Source organism: Dromaius novaehollandiae, chromosome 1 (assembly GCF_036370855.1).
Source record: "Dromaius novaehollandiae isolate bDroNov1 chromosome 1, bDroNov1.hap1, whole genome shotgun sequence".
In the NCBI taxonomy this organism is placed as follows: Eukaryota; Metazoa; Chordata; class Aves; order Casuariiformes; family Dromaiidae; genus Dromaius; species Dromaius novaehollandiae.
The window spans coordinates 140,468,510-140,487,489 of NC_088098.1; the positions used below are offsets into that span (position 1 = coordinate 140,468,510).

General features: G+C 35.8%; 1 protein-coding gene across 2 annotated transcripts in view; it reads left to right on the forward strand.

Moving 5' to 3' along the window:
- Positions 1-18,980, forward strand: part of ANOS1 (anosmin 1) — a 140,500-nt gene that overhangs the window by 101,766 nt on the left and 19,754 nt on the right. For both annotated transcript variants that reach the window (XM_064500789.1, XM_026117062.2), the window contains exons 8-9: positions 1,503-1,650; positions 5,416-5,568. In XM_064500789.1, coding sequence (XP_064356859.1) covers positions 1,503-1,650; positions 5,416-5,568 — 301 coding nt within the window. The remainder of the gene's footprint in view (positions 1-1,502; positions 1,651-5,415; positions 5,569-18,980) is intronic.

Below are 18,980 nucleotides of genomic sequence, written 5' to 3' on the forward strand. Positions count from 1 at the left end.
ATCACAATTTTTGTAGGTTCAAGAAAATAAAATACATGGATCTTTGCTAGAGTAGATTTTCTGAAACATTTCCATAGCAGCAAGTCCTTGTCATTTTTTTGGTGGATGTATTATATATTTTATATCCTTAAGCATACTGTATTTTATTTTAAAGTAGTTAACAGAAATAGAATCCCACCACAGATAATGGGCTGGATTTTATTCTCAGTGGTTTTAATATACCGTTATGCGAATTTGGTCCCGTGTCTATGTTAGCACTGTCTTTTTGGCTCTGGTTAACCTCTTGCATTGCGGTGAATGGTAGCCTTGTCAATGGTCCTTTGAATATTATAGCAACTCTTTGGTCTAAAAACTGAAAACTTGAAAAAAATAAGTGCAAAGATGGAAAGATCTTATTTTTTAAAGATCATTGGGGATTTTTTTTACTCAGTTTTTACCTTTAGAAGTAGTCTGGTCCAAATCATTCTATAGTCATTTCCGTATGAAATCAACGCAGATAGACATGCAAATATTTTAGCTACAGTATTTAGAAATAAATACTGGTAATCAAGGGTTGTAATCAATGTTATAAATAGCACAAAACAAAGGTAATTGATACGAAAAGCTTTTGACAATCCCTGAATTGTTAAATATGGGAGTACATAGTTGTCTTTTTCACTCTGGATCGACTGTCAAACTTCAGATGAGGCAGAAAGAATTATAATAAAAGCATGGAGTAAAAACTTCTTCTGTCTGAGATACGGGCTAGAATGGCATATTTATGTATACTTAGCAAAAATTTAGAAATGTAAGAATACTGAGAGGTCTTGTCTTTTTTTTGCAATATCATGAGACTTGCCTTAGTTTATGGGTTATTAACTGGAGAATGATAATCCTACGCATGTGTTTCTCCAGTCAGTGACGATGGAAAACTACATTTTTTCTTTTTCTTTTTTCATTGTATAGAGGAAAAGAATCCTTACGGATGAGGGTTTTTTTTATTTGGTTGTTTGGTTGTTCTTTCATTTTTGTTTTCAACAGTTGAAACTAACAGAGAAGTGTGACCAGTGTACTGATTGCTGTATTCTAGCTGTCTTCAGACTAGCTGTCTTCAGACAAAGTTTCCAGTTGCTTTGCTAATACAGTTTACTCAGAAGTTGGGGAATAAAGAATTAAATATTTTTAGCCAAACAAATTTATTGACATAAGAAAGAAAAAACTTATTCTATATAAAAAATAAATTTAGTCTTGGCCTAAGCAGTAGGTATCTGTATTTACCAAGAAACTGCCAAAATTCTGTAAACATCATTAAGGTTAGTACTTTTAAAAAAGCAAAGAAAAATAGAGTCCAGAAAAATAGATTTTTTTAAAAAACATCAAACTGTGCTTTGTTGAAATCTATACATGACTTTTTTTTAATTTCAGAAGAATGGTGTGCCTAAGATAACAGGCCTGCTTTTAATAAGAGCCTGTGTTTCAATAATATTATAACTGCTTTGTATATATATTCCCCTCTATTATAGCCCCAAAATTATGTGGTCCTGGAGGGACTCCAACCCAACAGCAACTACAATGTGGAACTGCAGGCAGTAACACGTTGGGGTCAGATACGCCTAAAAAGTGCTAAAGTTTCCCTCCATTTTAGCACAACTCACGACACCAGGAATAATAGTAAGTAACTGCATTCAAACATATGAGTGCTTTATATTTGCTTTATCTACAATTTGAATGTTTTATATAATGATTTTTCAGATTAAAAAAAATTCTTAAAGCTGGCTGTTTGGTAACATAGTGATCTTTTCTTGGTCAAGTTGAGTAACTTTTTGATGTTAAATTTCTTCATCTAAAAATTCGTGATTGTTTTTGCCTAGTTCTTTGTCTTGGGTAGTACTTATCTGAAATAAATAAATGCAGTGAAAACAGGAGCATTTGCATGACTGTAGTGTTAGTGTTTTTAAAATGTAATACAGGTACAAATACTCATTACCTACCTCAGGGGTTGGAATACATCCATTTTTTCTGTCTATATCTTAACTGGACAGTTTTAGGTTTCGATGCTTTTTAGAATCCTGACTATTCTGAGCAGCCCACTAATTCAGAATCCCAGAGCACACAAACATATATCTCCTACGAACTAACACAACACATTGACTCTTCTATTAAGCGATATAAAATGTTCTATGCCTGAAATGAATTTTAAACATACTGTTGCATGGATAGGACCCAAATTCAAATTAAAATCTTGAGATCTTTAGATGTCAAGATACTTCTTTATAAGATCTTTGGAATCTCACATGCTAGGTAATATATTTGAAAGTGTATCTGAACCTGAGTGTAAACCATGATTCTTAGTCTTAGTTAAATGCTATTTGTGTAACTATAATAGGCAAATTTCAATACTGAGTTACTATCCAACTGCTGATATTTCTTTGATTAGCCAATACAGTAAATTTCTGATAAAAAGATGTTAAACCATGTCATTTTAAATATTCCTTCCTACCTCTTTCATTTTCCCCTTTCTCATTCATTTTCCTTTTTATACTACAATCAAGTTTTAAACTTTACTGGAACCATTTGCATAACATAACTGTCATTCTGTATTCATATCCTGACAAACAAAGCAGTATCGTTGCAGAGCCTTTCTGAACACATACTCAGTTTGGATATACATAAAAAATTTTAAGGTAGTTGTTAGCTGTGACAGACCTTCATATCTACAGTTGTTTTCTGTTTTAATGTATCAAGAAGATAAAACAGACCTAAAGATCCTTCTTTTTTTCCATGTCAAGCACATTTTTACCACATTTTCAGGCCATCTTAAAAGGCAGGAGAGGGCCAAGCTTTCATGTCTTCAGTGCACTGAGTCTTTGCCTGAAATCCATATCAGAATATGAGCTTGAATCTCTATGGTGTGGACATAAGGCAAGTTTGGGCTTAATCCGCAGTAAAACACAATGTAAGTGAACTCAAGAGTTATGCTCTTTTCATACTGATTCATCTAGACTGTACCTGTATTTTTCTATCATCCCCTAGAAAAGTGATATTGTTTTCAGGACTATGTATGATATCAAAAACTTCTCGGAGTTAACATATTTAATTTTTCTTTCTTCTATTAAAGTTATACAGGGGATGTAATAAAAGTAAAACTAAACTTCATTGGGAACTGGGTCGTTAATTCTAATACGCTCGGTCACTAAGATCAGCTAGAAGTATATCATTTGTATTTATAAGAGGTGTCCTCATTTTGCAAAGTATTTTCCTAAGAGTTTTTTTTTTTTTTTTTTTTTAATCAAACACATTTTGCTAGATGAACAGGCTAAATGTAATCTCTTCATACAGTAGATTTCCTCTTTCTTCCTGATCTTCTTGTCTCTTCTGATCAGAAGTTTCTGTGAAGTTCTTGATTTCAGTGCTAAACTTTAAAATGTCTAGTTTTCAGTCCAGTCATCTAAACTGGCTTTTCTCCAGACTATATCACAACTCTGAGACAAAGCATGTAGCTGAGTTTTCTTTATGTAGAAATCATTTCACAGGAAAAAGCTGGTATCTGGATTTCACCTGAGTCTGAAGCTGGGCTGTGTCCTGGTATCTGGGAGGGAGCCCTTGGTGGCAGTATGTAGAACTAGTCAAAGTGACATTGGGCAAGCTGTTGAATGTCTTTCTCTCGTAGTAACATGAGAATAGCCTTATAAACTTTCCCCTTTTGGGAGCAGGGGTAATTAATCAACTTCTGTTTGTCAAGCTTTGAGTCCTGACATTAGATCAGATTATAATAGTACGGTATTAAAGAGTTTCTATATAATGTAATGTATTCCTTATCTATTTGGGGACTTCCATGGTCAGGCTGCCTTTGGGAAGTAGTTCAGAAAACATCATGCCAATTTTACTGAAGTCCCAGTTCAGTCAATTGCTCAGCTCTCTGGGAAATGAAGCTTTTTTTTTTCAGATAGATATTCAGATTGTCAGAACAGAGATCAGTCCATGCCCCACAGAAATAATTTAGCCATGGAGACTTCTGTGAGCTTTTGCTCTGGTCCTCAGCAGTTGTATTTTCCCACACTCAGAAATATGTTGCCTCATCATACTCACATTGCTTGTCTGCTTCACTTCTGGCAAATGCAGCAAGACTCTCTTTCTCTTGATCACTACATATAAATATTCTAAATCAGTGTCCTCATTGTTCCAGAAGTGGAGCAGACAGAGAAAAGCATAGCATAGACTTACTAAAATTAAAATATTTTCAACTGAGATATATCTAATAGATTCAAGTTTGTACTTCTCTCTATTGCTTCATGATTTCCTTTTAAATAACCAACATAATGGTTACCTTGAGAAAGAATTTGTATACAATTAGTAGTTTTTCTTTCATTTAAAAGAGGCAAAATATGTATCAGGTTAGAGAAAGGATTAAAAAAAAATATGTTCAAGAAGCAAATAGAGTTTTAGTTTAAGCTATGTGTAGGGCTAAACATTCAAATTTACATATTTCTCATGTTAACTATTGAAACCTGAGTCATTCCTTCTTTCTCTCAAATATGTAGTTGATAATTTACCGCATCCTAATTAGGAGAATCTTTACTTGTTATTTAGGTGCAGTATTCAATTACCTACGGCTTTTTGTTCAGCTCATGCAAATACTGTCCTCTGAATTGGAACAGATATATTTGCAAGTGTGCAGTGAATTGGCCCTACTTTTTTAAACTGAAAATGTCTAGAAATACTCAACTATTCCAAATACTGATAACTCTTCTAAATTTTCTTAAGTTGTTGCAAGGTGAAATGTCTGAGGGAAGAAATCTGTTTACCATTCCTTGTTGGAAGTTAGGTACATATACGAAGGGAATCACTCAGACTTCACTCTGCTCTTATGATGTTTTCCTAAGTATTCACTGTTGGAAACAGGGAAGTGGGCTGGAAAGATCTTTTATCTGACCAGAATGTTCTTATGTGGTATAGCAGAGGTATATATTTACTTTGATGTAATAACCACAAACTGCACTCTGTGGGTTACACTCAATCCTGTGCTTTGGTTTTGTGTGTATTCAAACACTGTGGGAACATCAAGAACATGAATGATTATACATAACTACTGCTAGATGCCACACTTATTAAAAATTCAAAGTGTTAATAATGCTTGCTCCTGCAGTTATAAATACACTGCCTTTATTTATGATGCTTTTGATAATTTGCAAAGCATATTCCACATTTGTCTTTTTCTCTCTGTCTAAAATATCTTTATTTGACCAAATTTCAAACAAATGATTCACCCATTATGTATGTTTGTTCTTTATGTCAATTTCTTTCAGGTAAGTTGTTGAAAGAAAATTGTTTTAATTGAAGGCCTTATTTATTTTCTGACTGTCAACAGCACTAGCACAGTCAGTAGGTTGTGCTGTACTAAAATAAATAATTTCCTGATTGTTTTGTGTCTTGCAGAAGAACAGACCTCTTCTGCTGTGAAACCTCAGAAAGGACTGGTAGATCCTTTCCCAACCTTTCAAAGAAGAAAACCCACTCGTTTTCTTAAAATTGGAACTCCCTTCTATCAGGACAATCAACTTCAGGTCAAAGTCTACTGGAAGAAAACAGGTTTGTGGCATTCTTCCACTACTTTTTTTATAGGGACAAACTGTCACAAACTGTCTCAGAGTTGGAGAACGTTGCTGAGATATAATGAACTCATCCTGTCATTCCTACCAAAGTCAAATCCTACACCTATCCTTCCAGCCCTTCACCTTCCTGTTCGAGTGAAGCATTGCCTCTTTTTTTTCCTGTTATGTGTGTATAAATATCTGACAGAAGGAAATAACATGAATCAGGTGTACAAAAACTATAGTCGGACATCTTAGAACACTGAATCTTCCTAGCGTTGAGATGACTTAATTCAGCAGATATTGCTTCTGCAAAGTTTTGAATAGGGAACCAGAGCTTGGCCTTATGTTCTATAGAACTTTTGTGAATACGAATGTTGTTTCACTAGCATGGGTCAGAGGGTCTCAGGCACATACAGTACACATATAGTGTTCCTCCTGATGCCTCTGGGGCATGTTAAATTTGGTCAGTTGAGAAATAAGTCAGGAAAATAAGTGCATATGGAAATTATGCAATGGTGTCACAAAACCTAAACTGTAGTCTGTACCCCAACATTTAGAGCTGTACTGGCTCAAGTTAGGGCTGACATGGGATTTATACCAAACTCTAAAACATTATCAACCACCCTGAAGACAGATCTGGATGAATAGTTTGCCACAATTATTGGAAAAATCTTTACTTTAAGGTAGCTTTGTGCTAGGCTGCAGCCTTCTGTTTTACAGAAAGTCTAGTGGGAACAATGATTTTATGTTTTAATCTTCCAATGTAAAGGAAAATGCCATAAATTTTAAGTACCTAATGAGGTTTAGAAGTCAAAAAGGGATTTTTCTTTCTTGCCCTTTAGGAGCAAATAGGTTGTTACACATTTTTACAGCTTTGCGATACAGCTTCATATGCTATTATTTGAAAAGGTGTTAAGACTGTTAATGTTTTAAACTGGAGCCATCTACATGTGTAGAGCTAACACATGTATAAAATCCATTCAGTTTTTGTATTTGAAATGAAGGACTACAGAATAGAAAATCGCCTCTTCCTCTGGAATTTTTCAAAGGATTTTAGAAATACTAGAGTTCTTTTCGGTTTAAGTATATGCAGCACCAACTGACTGGGGGAAGGTTATGCTATGTAACAGAGTATGTCACACTGGATAGTGTGGATGTATATCCTTTGCTTTTTAAAAAATGCCTGCATGTTTAAATTGCCACGTTTTAGGCCTTCCATATCAAAACTCTTTTGAATCAAATACTTATTCCTCCAAAATATCTGCAAGCTTTTGTTCAGCCCTACCACACACACATTTTGAATATTTGTCCCCCATTTGGCTATGCCAGTTTTCTTTTTTCTAGCCTTCCCCATTACATTTCATTTTTGCTTAATGTCATGAAAGCTGAGATAGTTCAAAGTTTAAATGAAAGTTGGGATATTTTTAATCATGAATAGTAAGTTTACCTAATAATATACTTTTGGTTATCGAAAGTGAGATATACATATTCTGAGCTTGGGATTGATCTCATTGAACTTTAACCTTCTGTAAGTGAGATGTCAAGTCTAAACTGGTTGTCCAAGCTCCTTTTACAGTCAAAAAAAAAAAAAAAAAAAAAAAAGAAGAAGCAGGTGGTTTCAGAAGCAGTTCATCCCACAGAGTAGATGAATCATGAACCTGGATGATTAGCCCAGACTAGACATCTCATTTGTAGGAGGCTTAGAGACACCTAACATTTCTTTGTGAGCTGAAGTTCAGTTCTGAACAGTTTGAACTCAAAAATTTAAGAGGGAAGAATTACAAGGGAGGAGACTATGATGTCTTCCAAAGGTGTAAGGCAAGGTTGTACAGCTCACAGTCTAGGGGTAGGAATCAGCCCAATGGAACAATCAATCCAGCCTCAGCCCTTTTCCTGCCAACCCACTTCCCAAAGAAAGATCATGAAGATCATGTGTCATATGACCAAAATGCCAGCACCCCTAGTGAAATTCACCTTACTTGTAGGGTAGTTGTCCAAATCACTGTTACAGTCAGCAGATATGCGGTCAGTATGACCAGCACAGTTTGGAGAAATATTCATTTTGCTGCAAATGAGATATCTTGAACTGGCTGTCCACTGGTCATAATGACAACTTGGACATTGAGCTTAAAAGTAGACATTACATTGTAGATACCTAAATGCTGATGTTTAAATGTGGAGCTGAATCCCACCCTGTGTTACGTAACAGGAAGGTATGTAGTGTAGGAAGTGTTAGGAAGTGGTGAAATCACTGTTGGTGGTCTTCAAAGACAGATATAACGTATATCTGTTAGAAATGACATGGATTTAATTGCTGTTGCCTTGGGCAAGGGATGGGCTGGTTGAGTTCTTGAGTACCCAACTGACTGTAATTTTGTATGAATCTTTGTATATCCAGTTATGTAAGGGGAACATGCGGAAGTCCATTTTGGTCATGTGGTGGGAGCAAGGTCAGACATGTGAGTTAGGATGTATAAATAGATGCCCCCATCATGCAATGGAAGCTGCCTTCATTTTTGTTACATAATGAATAGTGATAACATAGGTGTGTGAAGAAGGGTAGTGTATGGCAGTTTCCCTTCTCCCCCTTCTTGCTCCGTCTTCTCTTTTTGAAAACATCTGTGCTCTGAATGACAGTGTCTGCAGGAACTTGGTGGGAGCCATTGCCTCATGTGGAGATAAAATATAGCCAGTTACCTGCTATAGAAGCTAGCAGCTTCTGTAAGCTCTTACAGGAGCTTGCAGGTTATGTAGTGCATGGACAAGGTATTGACTGTAGATTTACTAGTCACAATTTACTGTAGAGCAGTAAGTGTAGAGCAGTAAGTGTAGAGCAGTAAGTGCATAGCAGTAAGTGCAGAGTGCTTGTAGGAACGCAGCAGGAGAAACAGATTGGCTGTATCTTGACTTTATGAAAGACAGCAGTTACTGGCACTGACTGAGTTTGGAACTGTAGCCACACTTCTTTCTCCTGTATCAAATAGTGTTTAGGGATTTGTAGAAGGTATAAGAGGGCAGCAGCTGTAATAGGAGATGCTGAGAGCGAATTTACCTCAGCCCACTCTACGGCCTGATGTTTAGGTTATTTTCATTACAGATAGGCAATCAAAGTTCAAATGTTTCTGCATGAGGAACTGACCTCTCTACCTTCTACATGGTGGATGAAAACAAGAGTCCCTGTTGATTGCTCTAACGATTGCTCTAACATTCTCACTATTTTGTAGTTTGCAACTAAAGCAACATAAAGTTTTTCAGTGCAGGAATGCAGCCATTCTATAGTCCCAAATAGGATGTATGACTTCAGAACAAATAACGATTGCGAAAGTATCATGAAACCATGTGAAATATGTATATTGATAATGTTGAGAATTTCCATGACATACAAAGAAACACTAGTCTCCAGCCTGAAGGTGTTGGACATCTATAAATTAAGTACAGCTTCAATTGGTTGCGATAATCTTTGCTTTGACAGATTCTATTTTGAAATTTTTCTGTACTTTCTGCAGTAGTATTCATGGTCCTAACCAGAGATGGTTGCATGTCAGTGGTGATGAAATAATTATTTTATAAAGATTCTGAAGGTATTTTAATACGAGAACTTTTAAACCAGTATGAGAAGTCGATATAGAATGTCTTTTAGCTGTAAGGAATACTTCAACAACTACTAAGACAGAAGTTTTTCACTTTATAAGAATAATGTTAATTAATTTTCTTCAGTTATAGCTGCTCTTAATTTTTTGTTGTATGCCTGAATTCAATAGTTCTATCATTCTACCTAGACCTGGGAAGTTTTTTTGGAATTCTGTCTAGAACCAAGATGGCTCTGTGAAGAGTTTTGCATTGCCTCCTAATACTGTAGAATCAAAGCACATCACTAATTACAGAAACAAACAGAAGGAAAAACCTGTGTGGATTTCAGGCAGTCTCTGTTACCATTTAAGAGACAAATATGTTTTTAAGGTTGTTTTAGATTATTTATTTATTTTCATTGGTTTGTTTGTTAGCTTAGAAACAGTTTTGCTTTTGAATTTAAATCTTTTTACTTTGCCTAGAAAGGGCAAAACAGAATAGAATCATAGAATAATCGGGGTTGGAAGGGACCTCTGGAGGTCATCTGGTCCAGTGATCTGCTCAAAGTAGAACTAACTTTGAAGTTAAATCAAAGGCCCTCTCTTGAAGGCTCTATAATAGACATTGTTATTGCTTTATGAGTGACAAGGAATTTTTCCTTAACCTTATGAATACCAGGCTGCAAAGGCCAACAAACAGTTTACTGCAATGGTCCGTAAGGTTTTCAGGGGCATGATGATGTTTCTTGATATTCAAAGATACCTCTTTCATTGCTGCAAACAAGTTGTATTCCTATATGTCATTTGCAAATGTGCCTCTAGGAAGCCAGTGGAAGGAACCAATGATGACATCAAGGTTGAAGTTCTTGTTTTTATATCCCTCTGAATAGATTTCATCAGACTTCTATCCTGTGCAACAAATGAAATAGAGGGAATGCTGTAAACTATTACTGGCTTTATTATATGCTACAGGAATGATTGCTTATCAGTACTCAAACTGAATGCAGTGCTTGAGTTAAAATCTGAGTAAGTGGATCGATGATGATCCTGTTTCCATATATGTGGGCCATTATGTGCTACAGTTTGCCAGTGGGAAAAACTTATTTAGGCCTGTTCAAGTGTTATTTCGTATGTCCCATTAGCTTCAGTAAGCATGAGGCATGAATGGAATGTAGGATCTGGACTTTACATTAAAATAAATCTTTCTGAAACAATCTTTCAGTCTGAATGCCTCTGTATGATGGCAATAATTTCTTCACTTCAAGATGTATGTTAGCAAGAATAACTCCACACTTCAGGCAGGACAAGGTGCACAGAAAAATGCACAGAATTTTGCTAGACAGAGTTATCACAAAAGCATATTGTAATTATATGAATACAATGGCTTCTTGTCTGAAAGAAGAAAATGTCTTTCACTTGCTGCCTCTGACTTAGGCTTGGGATTAGAGAAACACAGTACATTCCTTAAACAGCATGAATCCCACTTTTGTCAATGAAAAGAAGAACTTGTTTGTGACCAAATTTTTTGGCCATCTTGACTGTGTGAAATTAGAAATTATGTGCTATTCATGTCAAGTACTGGAACTAACTTAAACAAATCACTTTTAACTCCTTGATGCTGGAGTTTCAGACTACCATCCATTACCGAACCTCCTACCTAAAAGGATTAGGTACTTGTGACAATTCAGATCCTAGGTATCTTGTGCAGTAATCAAGACAGAAACTGTGAAAATAATACTAATAAAATCTAATGTTTCCTCTGTCCCATAGTGGTTTGGCAACTGGAGAGCTGAGGGTTTTGAACTTCAGTTGAGAAGCCATCAAGTTGCTCCAAAGTCATGTACTTCAGGGTCTGAAAATAAGATATTTCTCATAAACTAAAGGAAAAAAAAAACTTTATTCTTTATGAAGTCATTGCAATAATTCTCATCACTTGGTGCAGTATTCTCGTACATGAAAATATTAGAATGGAATTTGGTGTGATGATTGCATTCCAAAGCAAAATGTCTCAATAATGTTTTCTAACACGTTACTCTGTCTCCCCTACTATTTTCTCAGTACCTGTTATTTGAGTACAATGTCCTTGCTCAGGTAAAATTCTAGTTTCCTTCACTTTTCCTTGAATGAAGACTGTGAACATTTACCTCACGTTAAACACTTAAAGTACTTCTAGATATTTAAAATCAATATATCTGCTCCTTGATTTTGCTTAAAAAGACAAATATTTAAAATACATTAAGGCTTGGCTTCAGGTTTTTTTTTTTTTTTTTTTTTTTTTTTTGCTTTAGCATTTACCAGAAATGCAAAGAAAAGAACACTTAAAACAGGGCAAGGCAAAGAATCCTTCATTGTCTGATAAATCAACCAAACAAGAATCACGAATTAAATTACAGGGAAGTATAAAATGCAAGGCAAGGCAAAGCAAACAGAAAGCTGCCACAAATGCTTTTAAAATCAGATCTTAGGAAAACAAAATTAACTTTTACTTAGTTCAGGGAGATAAATGAGGCGACTGTATGTGCTGACTCTTTATTTGCAATAAGGTATTTCATACGGCAGGTTTTAAAATAATTGAAAGCTTTCCCAGTGTTATCCTATGGTCTCTTCTCAAGCCACTAGTGCCATTGAGGTTAGTGAAACCATTCAATCACAGTAAGAGTTTCTAGCTGTACCATTTGTTATTGTAAAGAATTCAGCAGTAGTTGCTTAACACCAAGGAATTGTTTAATTTGGTACTAATTGTTGTGCTAGGCAGATCAGTGTTTGAGCAGCTGGCCATTTTCTAATTATAGATATTTAAGCAGTAAAATATTTGTAGTTGAAGGTGTCACTGTGGTCCAGATGGTCTTTTGATGGGAAGAGCTCAGTGTTAATTATAGTAAAATTTACAGCAATATATTTCCCTCATGCTTCCATGTGAATATGGGGACATTGGTGCAGCAGGGGTTGATTGTGTGGGCATGTATAATGTTCACTTGTATTTAGGGATTTAATTAGTAAAGCTGGCCCTAAGCACAGGAATTTTTGACTAGATCAACTGTCAAGAAATTCAGCAGTAAACATTGCATAATTTGCTTTTCCATATGGGCTACAGCTGACTCAGATGCCTGGATCCTATGGACTTCCCCAGCATCCTGCCTGGTGAGAAGTTAATGCTCTCAGCTTTAGCTGTAGTGGAAAATATTGCAGAGTGAAAAGAATATCCTGTCAAAAGAATCTTCTGTGAGATTCCTCCTCCTCTCGAACTTTGTTTTATATAGACCTAATGTAGTTCTAGAAATAACATTGTTGCTATCCCACTGCTGAATTTTAAAATTTCTTTGCCTTTTGCTCCCTAAAGGAAATGAAAAGGGCAGTATATGACCAGCTCCAGTTACCTTTGTTATAGTTTATAAACTGACTACCGGGCTCAGAGTATTTGGTTTGTGTTTGGTCTATGTCCAAATGTGAAGTTCTAACAATACTTAAAATGTTGCTGGTGGGGATCATGAAAAACATCAACAAATACTGCAATTAGTAGAACAAATAATGTGCAACTTTTCAAATAGTATGCAATTTATTAGTGGGACAAATAATAAAGATTTAAAATTTTGCAGAGGATCAACCTAGTGAGTGGAATACAATCTTCCCTGCTGCAAATGAGACAATATAGGGGAGTCCCTTCAAGGTCAAAGTTTACTGCATTTCTTCATGTTTCCACAGGCACAATAGAAAACTACCAACTCTTGCCTTTCACCTGCTTCCAAAGCTCCCAGGTAGGTGGCTGAGGGAGGCTTTTGGTGTGAGAGACCTGGGGGCAAGTCCCTCCAGGGATTAGTTCCAGGAATGTATTTGGAACAGATTTCTGCCAGGAAATCAAATGTCAAAAGCCAAATCAGAACTACCCACTGTGGTCCCAGAACTAAGGCAGCTCAAAAGACTGATTTTGCTTAGCAGATGCCCACGCACATCTGCTGAAGGCAGACTGTGGCTATACTGGATTAGTCCGATCCAGTGATTTGGTCTTCTAGTTCTTACACCTTGTATGGTTGATTCACATATGGCTTCATTCTAAAATTTACATGTAGGCTGTTCTCAAGCCTTCAGTATGGTTTGAATTATACTCCAGAGCACCTTTAGTAATTGCGAAAGTGTATTTAATTTGACTCAGAAAGGGACTTAACGTGTTTTTAAAAGCAATCTTTATATCATTCCTAAACTTAGGAATAAATTCCTAAATTCAGTTTGAATACAAGTTTGAGCTTGACTGCCATTGAACTTACGTTAAAAGATCAAATAGAATTTTAAGTGCAAATTATAAACCTGGTCCATGAGTGCAATCCAAAGATAGACCATCATGTGGGATGAGTACCTGCAATAGGACTGCAGGTACACATTCAATATCACATTGGGAAATTATTTACCAAGAGAAAACTCTTACTCAATGCATTGAAAAAAATTCATTGGCCAGCTAGTAAATTTTGTTGCCTGCTTTTTGACTCTCCAGAAAAATTGTTGTTTTCAAAAACAGCATCTTTATGTGGCTTCAGTAATAACATCTGTCTTCCCAGTACCCGATTTTCTATTTTTCTTATTATCCCTTGACCTTTTACCACAATCTATGAAGTGAATTATTTTAACAACAATTACAAAATATTAAAAAAAACAAAACAAAACAAACAGACTGACTAAGGTCATCAATAGTCATATCTTTTGTTAGGCAGTCTGATAACTGACGAATAAAATGGTATGCTTTTTACGATTCAATTCTTCTCCCCTTTTCCCCCAGTTATATCACTGTCTGTGAAACTATATCATGTTCTGTCAAAGCTTTGTTTCGTATCTGTACATTATCATACCTACAGCAATCCTACCAGTACTACTATGAGCAAAAAGATGCTGAAGTACTGCAGCTTAGCAAGTTACCTTTCCTCAGTTGTGGTGTGATAATTGCCCATGACTGTTCTCTTAGCCTACCTAAGTTCTGACGTAAAATATTTAGCTTACAATCCAGAGGAGGTTAAACTATCAGCAATATGTCATTGTGCTTATGGTGAAGGTGGTTTAAACCAACAATTGTTGTCTTGTAAATTGAGTAGACTTTCCTCCACGTGCCAGCTCTTTCTTTTTAGTCTATATTGTTTAATTAGCCTAGTTGATTAAGTGGCCATAAAACAAATTGCATAAACACCGCAGACACGGAAGGAAACTGGAGCACTTGAAGGAGTAGTTAGAGTTGGAGGGAGTGACATCAAAAAGGATGTGACTATGTCACAGGTATGCAGGTGATAAATAATGAGTTTTAAACACCAGTTACTTTAACTTCTGTAATGATAAACTGAACATAAAAATAGCCAGAGTGGTTCAGACCAAACATCCATCCCACTAGGTGTTCTATTCTTGATGGTGGCTGGAAGCAAATCCCAGGGGATATAAGAACAGGGCAAGTAAGAAATAAAACTTCTGCAGATTATTCTTCCAGCTTCAGACAACTTGTAGTTCATGGGGTTTCCTGAGCCCAGTGTGGTCTCATTGTATTTAATTACTCTTGATGGATTTCTTTTCCATAACCATGTCCAGCGTCTCATCAGGTTCATGTAAACTTTTGGCATCTGAAACATCCTGAGTTAAGGAATTCCAGAGTTTTAAGTACTTGTTGCATGAAGAACCACATCTTTTATTTGTTTTGGAGCTATTTCTTCTAGCTTCTTTTGAATACCAGTTCTTATATTGGAGACATAATAAACAGTTAAGCTCTATTCACTCTGTCTGTATGCTTATGATTTTACATACATTTATCCTGTTTTTTCTCAGTTATTTTTCTCCTAGGCTTAATCAGTAGCCTTAAACTACTGATTAAGGACCTACATATTAATGTTATCAACTTTATGAATAACTGTTCACCAAAACAACTTGTGACGTGATATGCCATGGTATGTTCCCTGAATATCCAGTTTAGGAACTTCTTGGAGCATTCTACATGTATGCAAAGCCATCCATCCAGCTTTTCCTCACACAGAGTATGAGAGAGAAGGGAGTAGCAAGTGCATCTCTACATCTCCTTCCAGGGTGGAGTTAGGGTTAAACTGTGTTCGTACCTGGACTCTGGAATGAGGAAGAACTCCCAGATTCCATACCCTCAATACAGCTTACCTACCTAGATTAAGGTCCAAAATTGTTAATGCTACACAGAAGGCTAACGTTAATGGTAGAATACCTAGTAACATTTTCAATAGTTGTATAGCCATATTGAGCCGTGGACTTGCTTTTCCTTTTTTTTTTTTTTTCTCCTTTCCCAGTTTTAGTTGCTTAGCTATCTGTGAAAATCTGGCTTTGAGGGAATAATGTAGGAAGCCTCTGTTCAGGCTATAAGCAGATATTATGAGACTTGGAGCTTCCATGAGGCAAATTTCTTTTAAACAGAAAACCAGAATGAGATACTGTTGAATTCACTTTATATAGGATGGTGTGGATGGGAAAGGGAATGAGAGTAGAGGTAATCCAACTTAGTGAAGGTCCCAAACTTAAATCCTTCAAAACAAACATCCTTAAACCTTGAGGCTTCCTAGGTCCAGATATGGAAACAAATGCTGTGGCTCAAGCCCATCTTTAAATTACATGCTGCTTTTTAATATCGTTTTTGGAAACGGTTATTGTTGTATTATACAAAGAATGCATTCTATAGAAAGAAAGTTTGTTTTAAATGGCATAATGTGACCAACAAAATATTTGCAATTTAAACACTGCCGCTTATATTCCATATAAGAGCAGGAAATAGTATAGTTTGCCTTGCTAAGAACTGTTTATTGAATGAAGTTTAAATGTCAACTGAGGGTTTTGGTGTTTATTTTAATCATATTGCCTGAATAGATGATTATTAAAGTTCTTCTTTTTTCAGAGGTGTCATAAGTACTGTGAGTTTCATAACCAAACATTTGACATTTTGGATTTTTTTTTTCTTTTTTTATTCCATTGGGTGAATCAGTACACGGGCAGCTAAAGAACCAGGGCTATTTTTATTTCAGTCTTTTGAGAGAACTTACCTGAAATGACTGAGACAGAACACATCAACAACACTTTTTACAAGGAAAACAGGAGTGCAGGGAGGTTCCCAATGCATTAGGTCATCAGTGCAGCATAATTAGTTAAAAGAAAATTGAGTTTACCTATGTATCCTAAGATTGAGAACTCACTTTGCATTTGCTAAACTACCATATCGAAAATAGGACACTTGGTGTTGCATCATTTCTTGTCCTGTCATTGGTTTCAAGTTTCGGATGTTGTCAAGAAACTCCATGATTCACAGAGGCATAGAATGGCTTGTGAACCAATACATGGGTAAACAAATAAGTGTTATGATCAAGTACTGACTGAGATAACAATACTCAGATAACTGAGACTGCTTTTCAGTGATGCTATTACTGCATTGTGACACTCTCATGTGTCATAAATACCATGTAGTAACTCTGCTTAATTTATTCACTTGTTTTCTATCCATATTTAATCATTTCCTACATATTTCTTTCCAACCTTTTCAACAACTGAGTTCTATCTGAACAAGTGCTCATGGTAACCTGCATCTTATAGAACCGTGTTTACGTGGAGAATAGTGGTAGCTTGATAAAGAGCTGAATGAAAATCTAAGCAGGCATAAGACTCTTCATTATAGTCTGTCTCAGATATTGGCATAATGGTTTGGGGTGTGGAAGTACAGGCAGACTGAACTGCAGATGGAACGCTGCAGTTCTTCCTTTTGCAGAAAAGGTGGGTTGGAAGTAATGCTGTATTTTATTATATCCACAGTAGTAAAGGTGTATCAAGGGTTGTGTAGTGTGGTAAGAAAGGGAGGGATAACTTATTACTGTTTCTCCAGGAAGTCTTTGACTTGTACACATCTTTGGACACTTCAGAGGTGATACAAAATATTTTTCTTTATGCTAGGGATAGCATAACTTCACCATTTAATACAAAAAGATAAAAATTTCTGTCCTGGATGGTACATTATTTGACACAGCATTTATACACAGCTCCCAAAACTTTGACCTAGAAGTGATTAATCAAGCTAGATAGATAGAGAGACATGTATTTCATGTTTCTCTGCCTATTTTACCCTGGAGTATGATATTAAATATAAAACCTTTACCCAGTCAGGTAATAAACCTTGCTATAACCTATTTTTGGAGCAGTAATGCTTCAAGATACATGAACCAGAAAGGAAATTATTTAACTTTTCTGTATTACCTTCTTCCTATTAATCTAAGACAATTAAAGACCTAGAGACAAATTCAAGAGCATCTTTTAACTCTACTGTATATGGTCATCAATGTCTTGATCCTACTGGGTACTAAACATTCTGGCCCTGATCCATTAGCTACGCTTAACTATTTAAGTCAACGCAACTGTTCACATGCTTAAGTGCTTTGTTGAATCAGGGCCAGAGTGCTCAGAAGCTTGTAAGATCAACCCCCCAGTAAGAGAACAGAAACAAACACCATGTGGTCTGTCACAAATAATCATTGCAGTTTGTTATATGAAATATCAGAGTTAGCAATTTATAATAAATCCATAGGTTAACTACATGCAGAACAAATTCCTTGCATAATTTTCTTACTGAATAAGTTCACAGAAATTACAGTCTGCTTTATGGCATGCTATTTGAAGAAAGGTTAGGTTTGAATGAAGAGAGTTGGCTTTCATATGGCAAATTATCTTCTATACTTTGATAATAATCCCTTTTATGTACAGTTAGTTTATTAATTGCATTTATATATATATTTTTTTACAATTTGTTGAGGTTACTTGACAAAAAATACAGACACACCATTTTCTTATTAATTGAAATACTCATTCAACTTATGCTTATTTATATTAAATTAATATTTTTATGCTACCTAGATAAAGCCTGGGGTATCTATTTCTTATTTTATAATCTTTATGTTTTTACCGTATTTAATTCACAACGAAGAAAATCAAGTCTATCGGATGTTGTTTGTTGTTACTTCAAATCCTGTCACTATACAAAGATCAGCTTGATGTTACTGTGTTTACTGATGCCAGACTTTTTTATTGCAATTAAACCTTAATTTGAGCTGCTGTTGTTGAACAAGTCTGCTTTGAAATGTTGTTTTCCATGAAGCTCCATTTGGTTTTTCTTTCTAATAAGTTTCCGTGATTCAGATCCCCCATAATAGTGCTGTCACAGCTGGCATTAATCGGCATTTTTCTACCAAATTGTAGAAAGCCATCATCCAGCAACGACCCATCAAACAGAATAGTATACAACTGCAGAGCTGAAGTACTTTTACAGCAGAGACCATTATTGTTATACCCACTTGATGGGGTGGAACAGAGGTAAGGAGCTCTGAAGTGCTTTGCCTAAAGACATTCAGCAAACCAGTGGCTGAACTAACCACAGTACCCCGAACAGCATGCTGTAATGTATGTGCTGTAGGTCAGAGGAATACAAACTGATATATATCATTTTAAATAAATCCATTTACATTGTATCCTGCAGCGATATGAGGTGGTTGTGATTTTGGTGATATTGGGTTGTGTGAACAAAGTTTACTGCTGTTTCTGCTCTGCTATGCCAAATTTCTAGCTACAAAGCAGACTTCAGTTCCTCTTGATAGTCAATTTGGCACCCTTCTTCAGCAATACATGTACTATAAAGCAGAATAAAGTATTTGAGGCAAGAAAGGAGCTGTCTGTAGTAACATGGCAGAAAAAAAAGAAACTACATTAGATGAATAATTCACATGGCTGGCAATGAGGGAAATGTATAGCAGAACAGATATGTGGAAAATGTTGGCAAAGAGAAGGAAGAAAGATTACTTATTTAGTTTTATTTTCAATAAAC